The sequence below is a fragment of the Paroedura picta genome, chromosome 9 (assembly GCF_049243985.1).
Source record: "Paroedura picta isolate Pp20150507F chromosome 9, Ppicta_v3.0, whole genome shotgun sequence".
In the NCBI taxonomy this organism is placed as follows: domain Eukaryota; kingdom Metazoa; phylum Chordata; class Lepidosauria; order Squamata; family Gekkonidae; genus Paroedura; species Paroedura picta.
The window spans coordinates 83,787,701-83,804,313 of record NC_135377.1 but is presented as its reverse complement, the minus strand read 5'-3'; the positions used below and the strand labels follow the sequence as shown (position 1 = coordinate 83,804,313).

The following is a 16,613-nucleotide window of genomic DNA, read 5'->3' as shown; positions in this document are numbered from 1 at the left end:
TGATGCCAAAGACATTGCTCTCTTTAGCAATTAGTGCCTTTGTCTGTGACTGTGGCGAATAATTGCTATTGCCGTTTGCGACCAGTGTTCCTCCCCCCTACCCCCCACCCCCTTCCTGCTTTCAATGGTAGTTAATTAAAATGGTTCTCTCTGTTTTATAGACAAACAGCGAAGGAGGAAGAGTCTGTCTACATCAGGGGTAGTCAAACTGCAGCCCTCCAGATGTCCATGGACTACAATTCCCAGGAGCCCCCTGCCAGCGAATGCTGGCAGGGGGCTCCTGGGAATTGTAGTCCATGGACATCCGGAGGGCCGCAGTTTGACTACCCCTGGTCTACATTATGGCTTTTGTGAAATGTCACACATCGAGTTCACTGGGCTGCAGAATGCACTTTGAAAGCTTAAAACCCATCCTTAGCCATTGCCCTCTAGTCAGAAAACCGAGACAGCGAGGATTAAGTAAAATATTTTATTACTATTATTAGATAGATTATGTGGTCCAGCAAGGGCCACTTTTGATCCACACAGTCTTCCTCAGAGCAAGTATTCAGGAAGAATTGGTTTTTTTTTTAAATGAGGAGCCATAAACATTTTTCATCAGAGTTACGATGAGATAAAGCCTTCATCTTTTCTTGCATGTGGTTTCTGCCAAGGATGGGCAGAAATTGGAAAAATGTGGCTCATATCCATTTGGTGTTCCTGGGTGCCTCTGGAAATTAAAAACAAGAACAGGGACACTGGGGGGAAATGGGCAAAGCAAGCTCCTTGCTGGAGTAGTTGCAACAAAATGTAGCACCTCCCCATCCCCTCCCGAGGAAGCCCGAAAGTCTTTATGTCTTACAGATGCTAAGGCAAAACCTCTGAGTTTCCTTTCCGTCCATTGTTCTTGGTCCGGCCTTCTGGACCTCCTGGCCCCTGAACGGAAGGACGGGCGACATGGCCACTGCCCCACCCCCAGCACTTCCCATGTTGCCCACTCCCGTCCCCACCATCCACTCTCCCAGCTGAAAGTACTTACCTCCTCCCGCCTAGCACCTTCTCCTCCCCGGAAGCGGAGCTCCCTGACGCGGCTGGAGGGGGCCGGTCTTCCCCCGCAGGCCCTGGTGTCATCACACCAGGCAGATGTTCTTTCCTGGGGGAAGAGCGGAGGTCTTGCCTTCCATCCTTGGTCTTCCTGGGTGCCTCTGGAAATTAAAAACAGGAACAGGGTCACTGGGGGGAAAGGAGCCTCCCAAGCTCTCCCAGGGGCTCTTCTCTTGGGCACAGTCAGAATCCCCGAGCGGCCTCAACCCTCTGCCTTTTGGGTGCAGAAATCTCAGCAGTCCATATGGGGCCTTGTCAGAGTCCCTTCCTATTGCTAAGCCCCCGTGGAGCAGCAGAGGACCTCAGACTGAATTAAGGCCTTGGAGGGAACTGGTGGCTCCGGCCAGGTCCGAACCCCAGATGTCCTCTGAGATGGGCCACACCATCTCCCTGGTGTCCTGCTCAAGTGGTGGGTGGAAAGAGAACCCTTTGGGGTCTCCTGGGGACACTCTGTGCTCTCCCCCTCCCTTTCCCCTCCAGGGGAATGCTGGCTCCTTTCCTAGAGCCAAACCCCAGGAAGAGAGAAGGCAGAGGGGAAAGTGGTGTTAGGATCCTTCAGAGGTCATGTCAATCCTCAGCCGTATTTCAGGGATGCACAAGGTCTGGTTGATGGCAAAAGACCAAATCTGGCTTAGGACATGAAAGAAGAAGTGCCCATCCCTAGGAGAAAAGGGAGGCTGCTTGGTTCCACTGGGGCCATCCCCCGTGGCAAAGGGCTCCTTAAGATGCCACGCGTGGGACAGAAACCGGACTGGGCAAAGCAAATTCCTTGCTGTAGTAGTTCCAACAAAATGTAGCACCTCCACATCCCCTCCCGAGGAAGCCCGAAAGTCCTTATGTCTTCCTGATGCTAAGGCAAAGCCTCTGGGTTCCCTTTCCGTCCGTCGTTCTTGGTACGGCCTTCTGGAGCTCCTGGCCCCTGAACAGAAGGACGGGTGACTTGGCCACTGCCCCACCCCCAGCACTTCCCATGTTGCCCACTGCTGTCCCCACCATCCACTCTCCCAGCTGAAAGTAATCTCCGCCCGCCTACCGCCTTCTCCTCCCCGGAAGCGGAGCTCCCTGACGCGGCTGGAGGGGGCCGCTCTTCCCCCGCAGGCCCTGGTGGCGAGCCACCAGGGTGGTGTTGTCCAATGGGGGGAAGAGGGCAGGTCTTCCATGGGGTGTGGCTGCTGCTGGGGGGGAGGCGGGGGGCCCTGGCTCACGGATGGAAGGTGGATAGGAGACCCGCTTTGAGCCAGGGCCCGCCTTCCCCGCCCCCGCCAGCTTCATGCAGCTCACACCCCGAACCTCCAGCCGTGCCGGGTTGCTCTTACTGGCTGCCTCTGGAAAATAAAAGGAAGAACAGCAAAATGAGCAGGATCATGGGAGAAAATGAGCCTCCCAAGCTCTTCCAAGGGCTCTTCCCTTGGGCACAGTCAAGAAACTCAAGTGGCCCCAACCCCCTGCCTTTTGCAATGCAGAAATCTCAGCAGCCCCTGCAGGTCCTTGTTACATCCCGTTCTTGGTGCTAAGCCCCTGTGGAGCAGCGGGAGGACCTCAGGCTGAGTTAGGGCCTCAGAGGGAGTGTGTGGCTCTTGCCAGCTCTGTACCCCAGATGTCCTTTCATTTGGGGCACACCCCCTCCCTGGTGTCCTGCTCATTCACTCCCCAGGGCATGGGGTTCCTGGTGTGTCTATGGCAGCTGGAAACTCTTACCGTTGTTCTTGAAGATGGGGGGCAGGCGGCCAGTTGTTGCTTCCGGGGAGTTGTAGATGCCATTTATCAGTATTTTGTTTCCTTTTAGAAGGAATTGGATATTATCTGGAAGAAGAGTGGAATTGGAGGTTGCTAATGATGCAAGATCACACAAAATCTTACACCTGGAATAAAACTTTGTTGGGATTCAAGGTGCTGTGGGACTCACATTTTTGTTTCCTCACAAGAGAGAAAACTTCAAACCCACAGGGCTCCCTCGGCCCTTGAACAGCTGGAACAGAGAGCTGTGATTTCTATGGCACAGCACGGGGTTCGCAAAAATAAGTCATGTCAGACCAACCTTATTTCTGTTTTTGAGGAAGTAACTACCTTGCTGGATCAGGGGGATGCTGTAGACATATTTATCTGTTTTTCAGTAAAGCTTTTGATAAGGTTCCACAATTATTGACAAGCTGGTATGGATCCTAATTCTGTCAGGTGGATCAGTCACTGGTTAACAGATTGGACCCAAAAGGAACATGTTCAGCATCCTCTTGGAGAAGAGTGACAAGTGGAGTTCCCCAGGGGTCAGTCCTCGGGCCTGTGTTGTTCAACGTATTTATAAATGATTTGGATGAGGGCTTAGAGAGGATACTTATTAAATGTACAGATGATACTAAACTGGGGGGGGGTAACAAATAGAACAGAAGATAGAATCAGAATACAGGATGATCTTGATAGGCTTGAGAAGTGGGCTAAGCTGAATATAATGAAGTTCAATAGGGGCAAATGTAAAGTTCTGCACTTAGCTAGGAAAAACCATCTACACCAATATAGGATGGGGGAGGTGATGGTACCACTTTACTCTGCTCTGGTTCAGCCTCACTTGGAGGCAACAAAGATGGTGAGGGGTTTGGAGACACATATGAGGAAAGGTTGGGGAGCTTGGTCTGTTTAGCCTGAAGCGGAGATGACTGAGATGGGATCTGATAACCATCTTCAAGTATTTAAAAGGCTGCCTTATAGAGTGGCGATCCTCAACCTGTGGGCCGCGGACCACATGTGGTCCATTGACTAGTTGGATGTGGGCCGCAAAGGACGCCTTCTTCCCTCCAGCTATTGGCTTGTTTCCACAACCACTTTTTTTACCCCCATGGAGGAACCTCCTTCATCATTCTACGTGTTTGCAAACATCACCCAGCAATGTCTTATATATATATGCATATATATATCAACATCTTCAACTGCTGAACCAGTTGCTCATCTTCATCAATCCTCATATTCAACTATTCAAGGAATTTCCAGCTTCACTCCCACCTTTACCAATGGGACAAGGGGGGGAGGAGGAAGTTTTTCAAACTGTATTGTCTGTATTCCAAATTGTATTGTGCCCTGTATTTCAACTCACTGTCTATTGCATTGTGCCTGTATCAGTTTTAAATAGTTTGCTAGTTTACGTATATATGTTTTGCTAAATTGCTTAGCTTTATCTTGTTCTTATTGCATTGCTTATTAGAAGCCATTGCTAAGTTCATTGTCTAACTTTTTAGTTTCTACCACTTTCTGCCTGCTTCATAGTAATTGCTTGGTATTCATTGCCAGCATTTTTAGGATTGCCTAGTGCTCGCATTCTAAAATATTGCTCAGGTACTGCCCACAGTTTCCTGCCTGCATAGAATTTGGTTTTCACTGCATTTGCTTTTTGTCTGTTGTTTGCTAGATTGCCTTGCTCAACATATTAGTTTGCATTGGTTCATTGCTTTATTCATATGGTGGAGACCTCATGCTTAGCTAGTTCATAGTTCATATATGTTACATTTAGTTTTGAGTGGTTGTGGTAAAGAGGAACAGCAACTTCACAGCTTTCCTTAAGTCATCCAAACCCCTCCTAAATGTGTTTTGTTTTTAATTTGGCTTAAGTTTTTGTAGTTTTTATAGTGGCAGAAGATGGCCCCACTTTTCTCTCTGAATTTCTAGTCTAAATTTCACCCTTTGCCAACACTTGAAACAGAGTATATTGGTCTGTAGTGAATAAATTGGACATATAATTCACTACAGAAGGGGGCAGGATCCCTGCCTTATGCCTTGGCACACTGTACTCCTTAACCAATAGCGCAGCGCGACAGTCTAGACTTGGGAGCAAGCTAGACGTAGGACAGACCAAGTCACTCTGGCAGGGCAATGTCAGAGCAGACTCCATCTTGAGAACCAGGACAAGCCCAGGCTTGTTCTCAGCTACAGGTTTGGAAATCCAGGTGCCTCCATGCTCTACTCTCGACCCCCCCCCCCCATTGTATTTCTAAGGGAGTGGACTGGCTTCCTCCTGTTTGCCTAAGGGCTCCTAGGAAAATCCTTTGTCTTGCAACATTTTTCACACTTGGCCCCTCTGCCAGGGGAAATCTCCTCCCCACATCCTGCCAGCTAGACCTGATGGCTCTCTTCCTCAGAGCCATTAATACCTTTATCCAAATCCATTTACGGCCATCACCCCCCATTTGGCCAGGTATTGTCCTAATCTCCGGGAACCCTGGAAACGTCCAGCACATGCTTACCTGAGCCTTGTCACGTAGCCCCCTTCCCAAAATCCTATAAAAACTGTGGCTTCACACAGCCACTCTGAGTGTCTTCCAACCCGGGACCTCCCACGCTGGTTCGTGCTCCTTCCTCTGACCCACCACTCCTCGGACAGGTAACTATCAAGCCTTCCACTCTTCCTCCCCCTTCTCTATATGACTGCTTGTATGTGTGTTAGCTATTTGTGTGCCTTTTTGTTATTTTCCTTTCAATAAAAGCTTACCATTTAAATCTGTGTTTGCCTTGAGTTCCCACGGGTGTAATAAACCCTCGTAGACATAGGTAACGATCCGATAAACGCTAAGTTATCCCCCTCTCGCAGCATTTGAGCTAATATTCCCCACAAGCTCAAAGATACGTGTTTTTAGGACACGTGTCCACTCAATTTGGGTAACACTTTACTTCATCCCCCCGGCCCTTTACAACACACTTCGGGTATCATTGTCTCCCATCACTCCCAGATGGGACTATCTCATTGCAGAGAAACAAGCTCAGGGTTCCCATTGATTTGTCATTGTCATGAGTTAAAATTTCCATGAAAATAAATTGTTCCTTATGTTCATTGTTGTGGCGTGTCTGTATCTTATTTTGAAGGGATGTTAAAACATTACCATAGCGATCAGAGAGCATTAGGGCAGTGGTTGAGAGTAGAGGAGTAAACTACCCCCACCCCCACCGGGCCTCAGTAAAATTGTCAAGCGTTGAGTGGTCCCCGGTGATAAAAAGATTGGACCACTGATACAGAGGATGGAGCAGAGTTCTTCTCTGTTGCCCCAGAGTAATGTACTGGAACCAAAGTGATGACATTGATTCTAAAGAAATTCCATCTAAACATCCAGAAGAAGTTCCTGACAGAGCAGTTTCTCAGTGGAATAGGCTTCCTCGGGTTCTCCATCTTTGAAAATTTTTAAACAGAGGCTGGATAGCCATCTGATAGCGAGGCTGATTCTGTGGAGGTTCAAGGGGGTGGCAGGTTACAGTGGATGAGCAAGAGGGTTGAGAGTGTCCTGCATAGTGCAGGGGGTCTGATTAGATGTCCCACAAGGTCCCTTCCAACTAATTCTATGATTCATTAATTCAGAAATCTTCCAAACTGGACTCACCGTTTGCTTTTAGGATGCTCATTGTTGATGCTCCAGGCTACTGGTGCAAGTGACCCCACTGGTGTTGGGGGGCAGGATGTCCCACTAGACGGATTGTGATGCAAGGCTGGGTCTGGCCATCCCCATGGCAATGCTGCAGCCAATTAAGCAGAGGCAGGAAGGAGCCTTGGAGAGGCCTGTGCTGAGGACAGGAGAGGTCCTCAGGGCAGGCAGAAGGAGTGACCAACCAGGAGCTGGTGGCCTGAGATAGAAGAGGGGTAGGGGGGGAGAAGAACTTAGGGGTGAGTTAGGGGAATTTGGCAGGGATTCGTTCCCTCTGTCGGGAAACACTTCTTGGTTGCCAGCCTCCGTGGGCAGCTTGAAGAACTATAATTCCAACAGCTCTCAGGCTTCAGAGACCAGTGCCCCTGGAGACCCAAGCTGTTTTGAAGGGCAGGCCCTGTGGTGTGGTCCCGAGGAACAGGGTTCCAGCATGCCAGCCCTTCTCCCTGGTTGGGCCTGTCAGTTCCCCAAGTCCTGATCCTGCATCCCCTCGAGAGCTCTCTCCTGCAGTCCAGGAGGCTCTGGCTTCATGCATGACGGAGGAGATAGTGACCTAGCTAGGGGTCTTCTCCCATTCCCTCTTCACACCCTGCAATGAGTCAGGAGAGATTAGTTACCTGCAACTCATCCTTCCTGCTGTGTCTGCCAGGTGGGGCAGATGTTTTTGTGAGCACACCTTGGCATCTTCTGGGCATGTTCTCCAAATCCTTCAAGCAAGGAAGGGACTACCTTGTTCAGCAGGGCTCAGATTCCCCCTGCCTGTCTAGCCCTAGGAGGCTGCTGCTACCCTAATGTTCCATGCAAAAAAGGTTGCCCCCCAACCTCCCAGGCAAGTGGAGAAGCAAGAGGGGGGACCAGTTGAGTAGCCCGAGAGATGAAATACTTTGCTAGCAAAAGGCAGAAAAAGTCAGGCAAGAAACAATTTTCCTCAAGGCAGCAAAGATAATCTCTTTCTTTTATACCTTCTGTTCCATTATCACCCTGTCTCCCTGGATTGGTTGCAAAGACCTGGCATAACCCCAGGTGTAATCCAGGTTAACTACGTATGTGTGATTTCAAGGTGTGAGCTTTTGTGCGCATGGACGCTTCTTCAGCCAGGGTTCCCCTTGTCCCGTAGAAGAATTCCAAGGCCCCCGCAGGGTCAGAAAGGATAGGGACTCCCAGCCTACACATCACAATGCCATGCTGGGTAAATTGGGGCTGCCAAGCGTCATTTCAATTTAGGCAAATAATTTCTTTGTTGGCCTTATACCAAAGATTTTCTTAATTCCAACAATGCTCTTCATCTTTGAAATAATGTAATTGGTGGTGGGCATCCTGATACCATCTTGGAACACTCTATTCAAATAATTAAAGTCTGGCAAGATCTCTTTAATAGGGAAGTAGAGAACCCCCAAGAATAAGGGGTTCCTCATATGATCATTTGATTGCTCATCAACTAGAAATGTGGAAAAGAAAGTCTGTGGCCGTCTTTGCAGATGTCCCGTTTTCCCCTCATAGATGACAGCCGAAGAAGATGGGGGATCTCTGTTCTGCGGACAAAGCAGTTAACTTCAGCTTGTTGAAACAGTTCTGGTTCCAGCATTCAAATTTATCTCTAAGCAATATTGTCAATACCAATACACACAAAGAATGTATTCTATGAACCAAAATTGTCTCAGGTATGGCAACAGAGGTTTTGACAAAGGTTTTGCCATGTGGCATCTACAACAGTAGTAACACCTTATGCCAGACTGGTGCAGCTATGGTTTTCATGAGTATTTAGACCTGACCTACTTCAGGGTTGGAAGCATTTTTCAGTTCTGAGATGGGCTTTGTGATCTCTTCCATCGTAGGCTGCTCCCTCAAATTTATCTAGAGGAATTCCCATTGGGGTCCCAGAGGAGGAAATCTTTCTATACATTGATGCTTCCTTTGTAGGGTGGGGAGCACACTGCTTGTGTCTTTCAGCCAGTGGCCATTGGTCCAAGTTTGAAACCAGACATTAACATTCTAGAAGGAAGGCTCTTCTTTCCTGTTTAGGCATTCGGAAAGGAAAACGTGTGAAGATTACTTCAGACAATGAAGCTGCAGGATGTCACACAAGGAAACAGGGAGGCACAAGGTCCACCTTGGGAAGCTACCAGAATTGGGAAGTGGGCTATTACTAATGGGGCTCTAATATCCACAATTCACATTGCAGGAAAACCAAACACCAGGGTGGATGCCTTAAGCAGAGACATAAATCAGGTCCAGGAATGGTCACTATCAACAGTATATCTGCTCCTCATTTTTCAACTGTGGGGATATCCCAAGAGAGAACTCTTTGTCACTGCCGACAACACAAAATGCCAACAGTTTTGTCCCAGGGGACGTCTAGATCCCGCATCCCTGGGGGACACTTTCCTCAGGAGATGGAAGGAGCCCATTTCTATGCCTTCCCTCCCTTCAGATTCATTAGCAGAAGGGTGACCAAGTAAAGCATAGACAATCCAGATTGCATAGCAATAACAACTTTGGGACAAAAAAAAAATTGGGTCCCATCTCTTTTTCGCCTTGCTCAAGGAAGGTACATTCCCCTCTACAACAAGAGGACCTCCTGCATTGGGAGGGTCACCTGTCCCCCAACCACATCTCCTCCACCTCACAGCCTGGCAAATAGGCCACTCATGGCCTGGCAAATAGGCCACTAGCTGCAAATAGGATTGGTGAGATTTTGGAGGCTACAAGGCATCTGTCCGCCTAGCACCTCTTCCTCCACCCCACCAGTGGAGCTCCCTGTTGGGAGCTGCTCTTCCCTCTCAGGCCCTAGTGTTTTGACACCAGGGGGGTGTTCTCTGCTGGGGGGGGAGAGCGGAGGACTTCTCTGGGGTGTGGCTGCTGCTGGGGGGAGGCGGAGGGCCCTGACTCTCGTTTGGGTTGTGGAAAACAGACTTTTCTAGAGCCAAGCCCTAGCAGTGGGAGATATCAGTGGGGAAAGTGGTGCTACAATCTTTCAGAGGTCATGTCTATCTTGAGCTGTATTACAGGGATGCACAAAGTCGGGTTGATGGCAAAAGACCAAATCTAGCGTAGGACATGAAAGAAGAAGTGCTGAAAACCCATCCCTAGGAGAGAAGGGAGGCTGCTTGGTTCCACTGGGGCCATCTGCCATGGAAAAGGGCTCTTTAAGACGCCACACATAGGACAGAAACCGGACTGGGCAAAGCAAGCTCCTTGCTGGAGTAGTTCCAACAAAATGTAGTACTGGCCCTGGAGGGGCAATAGGCCCTGGTCAGGACTGTTGTAGCTACAAACCTATTCCCCTGCAACACTGTGAACTAAACATCACGTTTCACATTTGCAGGATCAAAACATGGATGAAAACAGGACTTCCTGCCTTCTTTCTGACTTGTGACCCACATGAGGACAGATCAGCCCTCTTTTACAAGGACCAGATGGCCTCTAGCCTCTGCTTCACTCCCTCCCCAGGAGGGGCCACCCCCTCCCGATGAAGCCCAACAGCCCTAATGTCTTCCAGATGCTAAGGCAAAAACTCTGGGTTCCCTTTCCGCCCGTTGTTCTTGGTCTGGCCTTCTGGATCTCCTGGCCCCTGAACAGAAGGACGGGTCACTTGGCCACTGCCCCACCCCCAGCACTTCCCATGTTGCCCACTCCCGTCCCCACCACCCACTCTCCCAGGTGAAAGTACTTACCTCCACCCGCCTACCACCTTCTCCTCCCCGGAAGCGGAGCTCCCTGACGCGGCTGGAGGGGGCCGCTCTTCCCCCGCAAGCCCTAGTGTCATTACACCAGGCACATGTTCTTGCCTTCCCTCCTTGGTCTTCCTGGGTGCCTCTGGAAATTAAAAACAGGAACAGGGTCACTGGGGGAAAATGAGCCTCCCAAGCTCTCCCAGGGGCTCCTCTCTTGGGCACAGTCAGAATCCCCGAGCGGCCTCAACCCTCTGCCTTTCGAATGCTGAAATCTCAGCAGTCCATATGAGGCCTTGTCAGAGTCCATTCCTATTGCTAACCCCCCACGGAGCAGCAGGAGGACCTCAGGCTGAATTAAGGCCTTGGAGGGAACTGGTGGTTCTGGCCAGGTCCGAACCTCAGATGGCCTCTTAGATGGACCACACCATCTCCCTGGTGTCCTGCTCAAGAGGTGGGTGGAAAGAGAACCCTTTGGGGTCTCCTGGGGACACTCTGTGCTCTCCCCCTCCCCCTCCACTCCAGGCGAATGCTGGCTCCTTTTCTAGAGCCGAACCCTAGGAAGAGAGAAGGCAGAGAGAAGGGAAAGTGGTGTTAGGATCCTTCAGAGGACATGTCAATCCTGAGCCATATTACAGGGATGTACAAGGTGGGGTTGATGGCCAAAGACCACTTCCGGCTTAGGACATGAAAGAAGAAGTGCTGAAAACCCATCCCTAGGAGAGAAGTGAGGTTCCTTGGTTCCACTGGGGCCATCTGCCATGGAAAAGGGCTCTTTAAGACGCTGTGCATGGGACAGAAACCGGACTGGGCAAAGCAAACTCCTTGCTGGAGTAGTTGCAACAAAATGTAGTACCTCGCCACCCCCTCCCGAGGAAGCCCGACAGCCCTAATGTCTTCCAGATGCTAAGGCCAAACCTCTGGGTTCCCTTTCCGTCCGTTGTTCTTGGTCCAGCCTTCTGGAGCTGCTGCCCCTTGAACAGAAGGACGGGCGACTTGGCCACTGCCCCACACCCAGCACTTCCCATGTTGCCCACTCCCGTCCCCACCATCCACTCTCCCAGCTGCAGGTACTTACCTCCGCCCGCCTACCGCCTTCTCCTCCCCGGAAGCGGAGCTCCCTGACGCGGCTGGAGGGGGCCGCTCTTCCCCCGCAGGCCCTGGTGTCATTACACCAGGCAGATGTTCTTTCCTGGGGGAAGAGCGGAGGTCTTGCCTTCCCTCCTTGGTCTTCCTGGGTGCCTCTGGAAATTAAAAACAAGAACAGGGTCACTGGGGGGAGAATGAGCCTCCCAAGCTCTCCCAGGGGCTCTTCTCTTGGGCACAGTCAGAGTCCCCGAGCGGCCTCAACCCTCTGCCTTTCGGGTGCGGAAATGTCAGCAGTCCATATGGGGCCTTGTCACAGTCCGTTCCTATTGCGAAGCCCCCGTGGAGCAGCAGGAGGACCTCAGGCTGGATTAAGGCCTTGGAGGGAACTGGTGGTTCTGGCCAGGTCTGAACCCCAGATGTCCTCTCAGATGGACCGCACCATCTCCCTGGTGTCCTCCTCACGTGGTGGGTGGAAAGAGAACCCTTTGGGGTGTCCCGGGGACACTCTGTGCTCTCCCTCTCCCCTCCAGAGGGAATGCTGGCTCCTTTTCTAGAGCCGAACCCTAGGAAGAGAAAAGGTAATGGGGAAAGTGGTGTTACAATCCTTCAGAGGACATGTCAATCCTGCACAAGGTCGGGTTGATGGCAAAAGACCAAATCTGGCTTAGGAAATGAAATAAGAAGTTCTGAAAACCCATCCGTAGGAGAGAAGGGAGGCTGCTTGGTTCCACTGGGACCATCTGCCACGGAAAAGGGCTCTTTAAGACGCCACGCATAGGACAGAAACCGGACAGGGCAAAGCAAACTCCTTGCTGGAGTAGTTCCAACAAAATGTAGCACCTCCCCACCCCCTCCCGAAGAAGCCCGACAGCCCTAATGTCTTCCAGATGCTAAGGCAAAGCCTCTGGGTTCCCTTTCCGTCCGTTGTTCTTGGTCCAGCCTTCTGGATGTGCTACCCCCTGAAGGGAAGGACAGGTGACTGCCCCACCCCCAGCACTTCCCATGTTGCCCACTCCCGTCCCCACCATCCACTCTCCCAGCTGAAAGTACTTACCTCCTCCTGCCTACCACCTTCTCCTCCCCAGAAGCGGAGCTCCCTGACGCGGCTGGAGGGGGCCGCTCTTCCCCCGCAGGCCTTGGTGGCGAGCCACCAGGGCGGTGTGGTCCAATGGGGGGAAGAGGGCAGGTCTTCCATGGGGTGTGGCTGCTGCTGGGGGGGAGGCAGGGGGCCCTGGATCATGGATGGAAGGCAGATAGGAGACCCGCTTTGAGCCAGGGCCCGCCTTCCCCGCCCCCACCAGCTTCGCGCAGCTCACACCCCGAACCTCCAGCCGTGCAGGGCTGCTCTTACCGGCCGCCTCTGGAAAATAAAAAGAAGAAGTTTTATTCCAGGTGTAAGATTTTGTGTGATCTTGCATCATTAGCAACCTCCAATTCCACTCTTTTTCCAGATAATATCCAATTCCTTCTAAAAGGAAACCTGATAAATGGCATCAGTACCCCCCGGAAGCATCAACTGGCCCCCTGCCCCCCATCTTTAAGAACAACGGTAAGAGTTTCCAGCTGCCATAGACACACTGGGAACCCCATGCCCTGGGGAGTGAAGTTTTCAGAGCACCTGCCCCAGCACAAGAAACCCCCCCCCCTATGGGCCCAGGATGGATTGTGACCGAGGATGGATCCCTAAGAAAGGGGGGCCAGCTGAGGACTGAAAGAGCAGACAGGCTTAGCTTGACAGTCTTAGAGCCAATAGACACCAGCAGCCAAAGACCCGCATGGTCTCCCTGTAGAGATGACCTCTCAAGAGCCCACCTGGCCAGGCCCTAGGAAAGCAGCCAGAACTTTCCCTGGAGAAGCACAGGGTGTGCCCAGGAAACCCCAAAGGGTTCTCTTTCCACCCCCCTCATGAGCAGGACACCAGGGAGGGGATGTACCCCAAATGAAAGGACATCTGGGGTACGGAGCTGGCCAGAGCCACACGCTCCCTCTGAGGCCCTAACTCAGCCTGAGGTCCTCCTGCTGCCCCACAGGGGCTTAGCACCAAGAAGGGGATGTAACAAGGACCTGTAAGGGCTGCTGAGATTTCTGCATTGCAAAAGGCAGAGGGTTGGGGCCACTTGAGTTTCTTGACTGTGCCCAAGGGAAGAGCCCTTGGAAGAGCTTGGGGGGCTAATTTTCTCCCATGACCCCGCTCATTTTGCTGTTCGTCTTTTTATTTTCCAGAGGCGGCCAGTAAGAGCAACCCTGCAGGGCCCCCTGCCTCCCCTCCCCAGCAGCAGCCACACCCCATGGAAGACCTGCCCTCTTCCCCCCATTGGACAACACCGCCCTGGTGGCTCGCCACCAAGGCCTGCGGGGGAAGAGCGGCCCCTTCCAGCCACGTCAGGGAGCTCCGCTTCTGGGGAGGAGAAGGTGGTAGGCAGGAGGAGGTAAGTACTTTCAGCTGGGAGAGTGGATAGTGGGGACAGGAGTGGGCAACATGGGAAGTGCTGGGGGTGGGGCAGTCACCTGTCCTTCCCTTCAGGGAGCAGCAGCTCCAGAAGGCCAGACCAAGAACAACGGATGGAAAGGGAACCCAGAGGTTTTGCCTTAGCATCTGGAAGACATAAGGACTTTCGGGCTTCCTCGGGAGGGGGTGGGGAGGTACTACATTTTGTTGCAACTACTCCAGCAAGGAGCTTGCTTTGCCCAGTCCGGTTTCTGTCCCATGCGTGGCGTCTTAAAGAGCCCTTTTCCATGGCAGATGGCCCCAGTGGAACCAAGCAGCCTCCCTTCTCTCCTAGGGATGGGTTTTCAGTACTTCTTCTTTCATGTCCTAAGCCAGATTTGGTCTTTTGCCATCAACCCGACCTTGTGCAGGATTGACATGTCCTCTGAAGGATTGTAACACCACTTTCCCCACTACTTTTTCTCTTCCTAGGGTTCGGCTCTTTAAAAGGAACCAGCATTCCCTCTGGAGGGGAGGGGGAGAGGGAGAGCATAGAGTGTCCCCGGGACACCCCAAAGGGTTCTCTTTCCACCCACCACGTGAGCAGGACACCAGGGAGATGGTGTGGTCCATCTGAGAAGACATTTGGGGTTCGGACCGACACTTTCTTCCTCTCCCAGCCTCGAAACTATTTTTTTTTTAAAGGCACTTCTGTGTTGCTATGCGGTAATGCCATAACACAGATGCATCTTTAATAAAATCAACACTGCCCTGTTGCTATGGCGAAACACCAAAATGATACAGCATTCTCTCTCTTTTGGGATTTTTGTGTTTTGCCTCCCAGGAAGACCCTGGACACTTCAAAGATTTTATTTCACCTTGGATAATGTACATACAGGCTGGACTTCAGGAGAGCATATTCTGACAAACTTAAAGTTCTGTTGCGTAGAATCCTGTGGTCAGAAACAATTAAGGAGATGGAAGTCCAAGAAGGTTGGGAGTTTCTCAAAAATGAAATACTGAAGGCACAATCACAGACAATTCCTTTGAGGAGAAAACCTGGGAGGAACTTCAAGAAACCAGGGTGGCACCATAAACTGCTTTCAAAAGAACTGAATAACAAAAAAGACTCATTTGGAAGTGGAAGGGGAACCTTAGAACCAAGGAGGAATATAAACAAACTAGGTATTAAGCCCGCTGTGGGCAAAATACAGCAGGCCCCAGCATGATGGGTGAGTGGAGGGATGGGGCAAAGGAAGGAGGAAAAGGAGAAAGAGAGACAGAAAGAAAGGGAGGAAGAGAGACAGAAGAAGAGGGAGAGAAACAGGTAGCCAGAAAGAGGCAGATGGAAGAGAGGGAGGAAGGGAGAAAGGGAAAAACAAAGGGAATGCTGGGAGGAAGGGAAGGAAAGGGCAAAGGGAATGCTGGGAGGAAGGAAAGGGCAAAGGGAATGCTGGGAGGAAGGGAAGGAGAAAGGGAATGCTGGGAGGAAGGGAGGAACAGAGTAAGGTAGGTGGCCTTGGGACCTTCTGCTGGGGCCAGGGGCAGGCTCAGCTGCCCCAGGGCCCGGCAGAAGGCTCCCTGGGCGAGGGGAAGCCGGCCGGAGGACTTACCGCTAGGGTAAGGCTTCTTCCACTCTCCCAGCTTAAACCTCCGGAGCGGGGGGAAGGCTTAAAGATAACCAATGCATGTTAGAAAATCTAAATCTCAGTATTAGTTTAGGCTAGCAAAAAATGCTACAACAAAAAAGGGTTGTTCATTTACATTCAAATTATAAAAAAGAATAGGGACATAATAGGACCATTGCAGGGGCAAGAAAGTGACATTGTAACAGGTGATGAAGAGTGCGTTGAACTGCTCAATTCCTACTTCTCAGTCTTCTCTTGTGAGGGGAGTCATGGCAAAATCATTTCACGTGATTTGGGTTGGGAGTTGTGGACTAGGATTACTTTTTCCCCTCATCGATGACAGCCGAAGAAGATGGGGGATCTCTGTTCTGTGGACAAAGCAGTTAACTTCAGCTTGTTGAAACAGTTCTGGTTCCAGCATTCAAATTTATCTCTAAGCAATATTGTCAATACCAATACACACAAAGAATGTATTCTATGAACCAAAATTGTCTCAGGTATGGCAACAGAGGTTTTGACAAAGGTTTTGCCATGTGGCACCTACAACAGCAGTAACACCTTATGCCAGACTGGTGCAGCTATGGTTTTCATGAGTATTTAGGCCTGACCTAATTCAGGGTTGGAAGCATTTTTCAGTTCTGGGATGGGTTTTGTGATCTCTTCCATCGTAGGCTGCTCTCTCAAATTTATCTAGAGGAATTCCCATTGGGGTCCCAGAGGAGGAAATCTTTCTATACACTGATGCTTCCTTTGTAGGGTGGGGAGCACACTGCTTGCGCCTTTCAGCCAGTGGCCATTGGTCCAGGTTTGAAACCAGACATTAAGATTCTAGAATGTTAATTCCCGTCCCCACCATCCACTCTCCCAGGTGAAAGTACTTATCTCTGCCCGCCTACCGCCTTCTCCTCCCCGGAAGCGGAGCTCCCTGACGCGGCTGGAGGGGGCCTCTCTTCCCCCGCAGGCCCTGGTGGCGAGCCACCAGGGCGATGTTGTCCAATGGGGGGAAGAGGGCAGGTCTTCCATGGGGTGTGACTGCTGCTGGGGGGGAGGCGGGGGGCCCTGGCTCACGGATGGAAGGTGGGTAGCAGACCCGCTTTGAGCCAGGGCCTGCCTTCCCCGCCCCCGCCAGCTTCGCGCAGCTCACACCCCGAACCTCCAGCCGTGCAGGGTTGCTCTTACTGGCCGCCTCTGGAAAATAAAAAGAAGAACAGCAAAATGAGCGGGGTCACGGGAGAAAATGAGCCCCCCAAGCTCTTCCAAGGGCTCTTCCCTTGGGCACAGTCAAGAAACTCAGCTGGAAACTCTTACCGTTGTTCTT

The 16,613-nt window shown here is 51.3% G+C and overlaps 1 protein-coding gene across 1 annotated transcript; it reads right to left on the bottom strand.

The window, feature by feature from the left end:
- Positions 1-2,783: 2,783 nt before the first annotated feature.
- On the bottom strand, positions 2,784-15,032 carry LOC143844309 (uncharacterized). The gene is made up of 4 exons (XM_077351224.1): positions 14,546-15,032; positions 11,229-11,394; positions 10,154-10,295; positions 2,784-2,886 (listed from the first exon to the last, which is right to left on the bottom strand). The coding sequence occupies exons 1-4, from the start codon at positions 14,559-14,561 to the stop codon at positions 2,866-2,868; spliced, it is 345 nt and encodes a 114-aa protein (XP_077207339.1). The 5' UTR covers positions 14,562-15,032; the 3' UTR covers positions 2,784-2,865.
- Positions 15,033-16,613: the final 1,581 nt, after the last annotated feature.

Excerpts from the sequence above, each read along its gene's own strand:
- LOC143844309 (XM_077351224.1), bottom strand. Across the intron at positions 10,296-11,228 it reads AAGGCGGTAGGCGGGCGGAG|AGGCACCCAGGAAGACCAAG; the intron begins GTAAGTACCTGC and ends TTTAATTTCCAG. Across the intron at positions 2,887-10,153 it reads AAGGTGGTAGGCGGGTGGAG|ATAATATCCAATTCCTTCTA; the intron begins GTAAGTACTTTC and ends CTCTTCTTCCAG.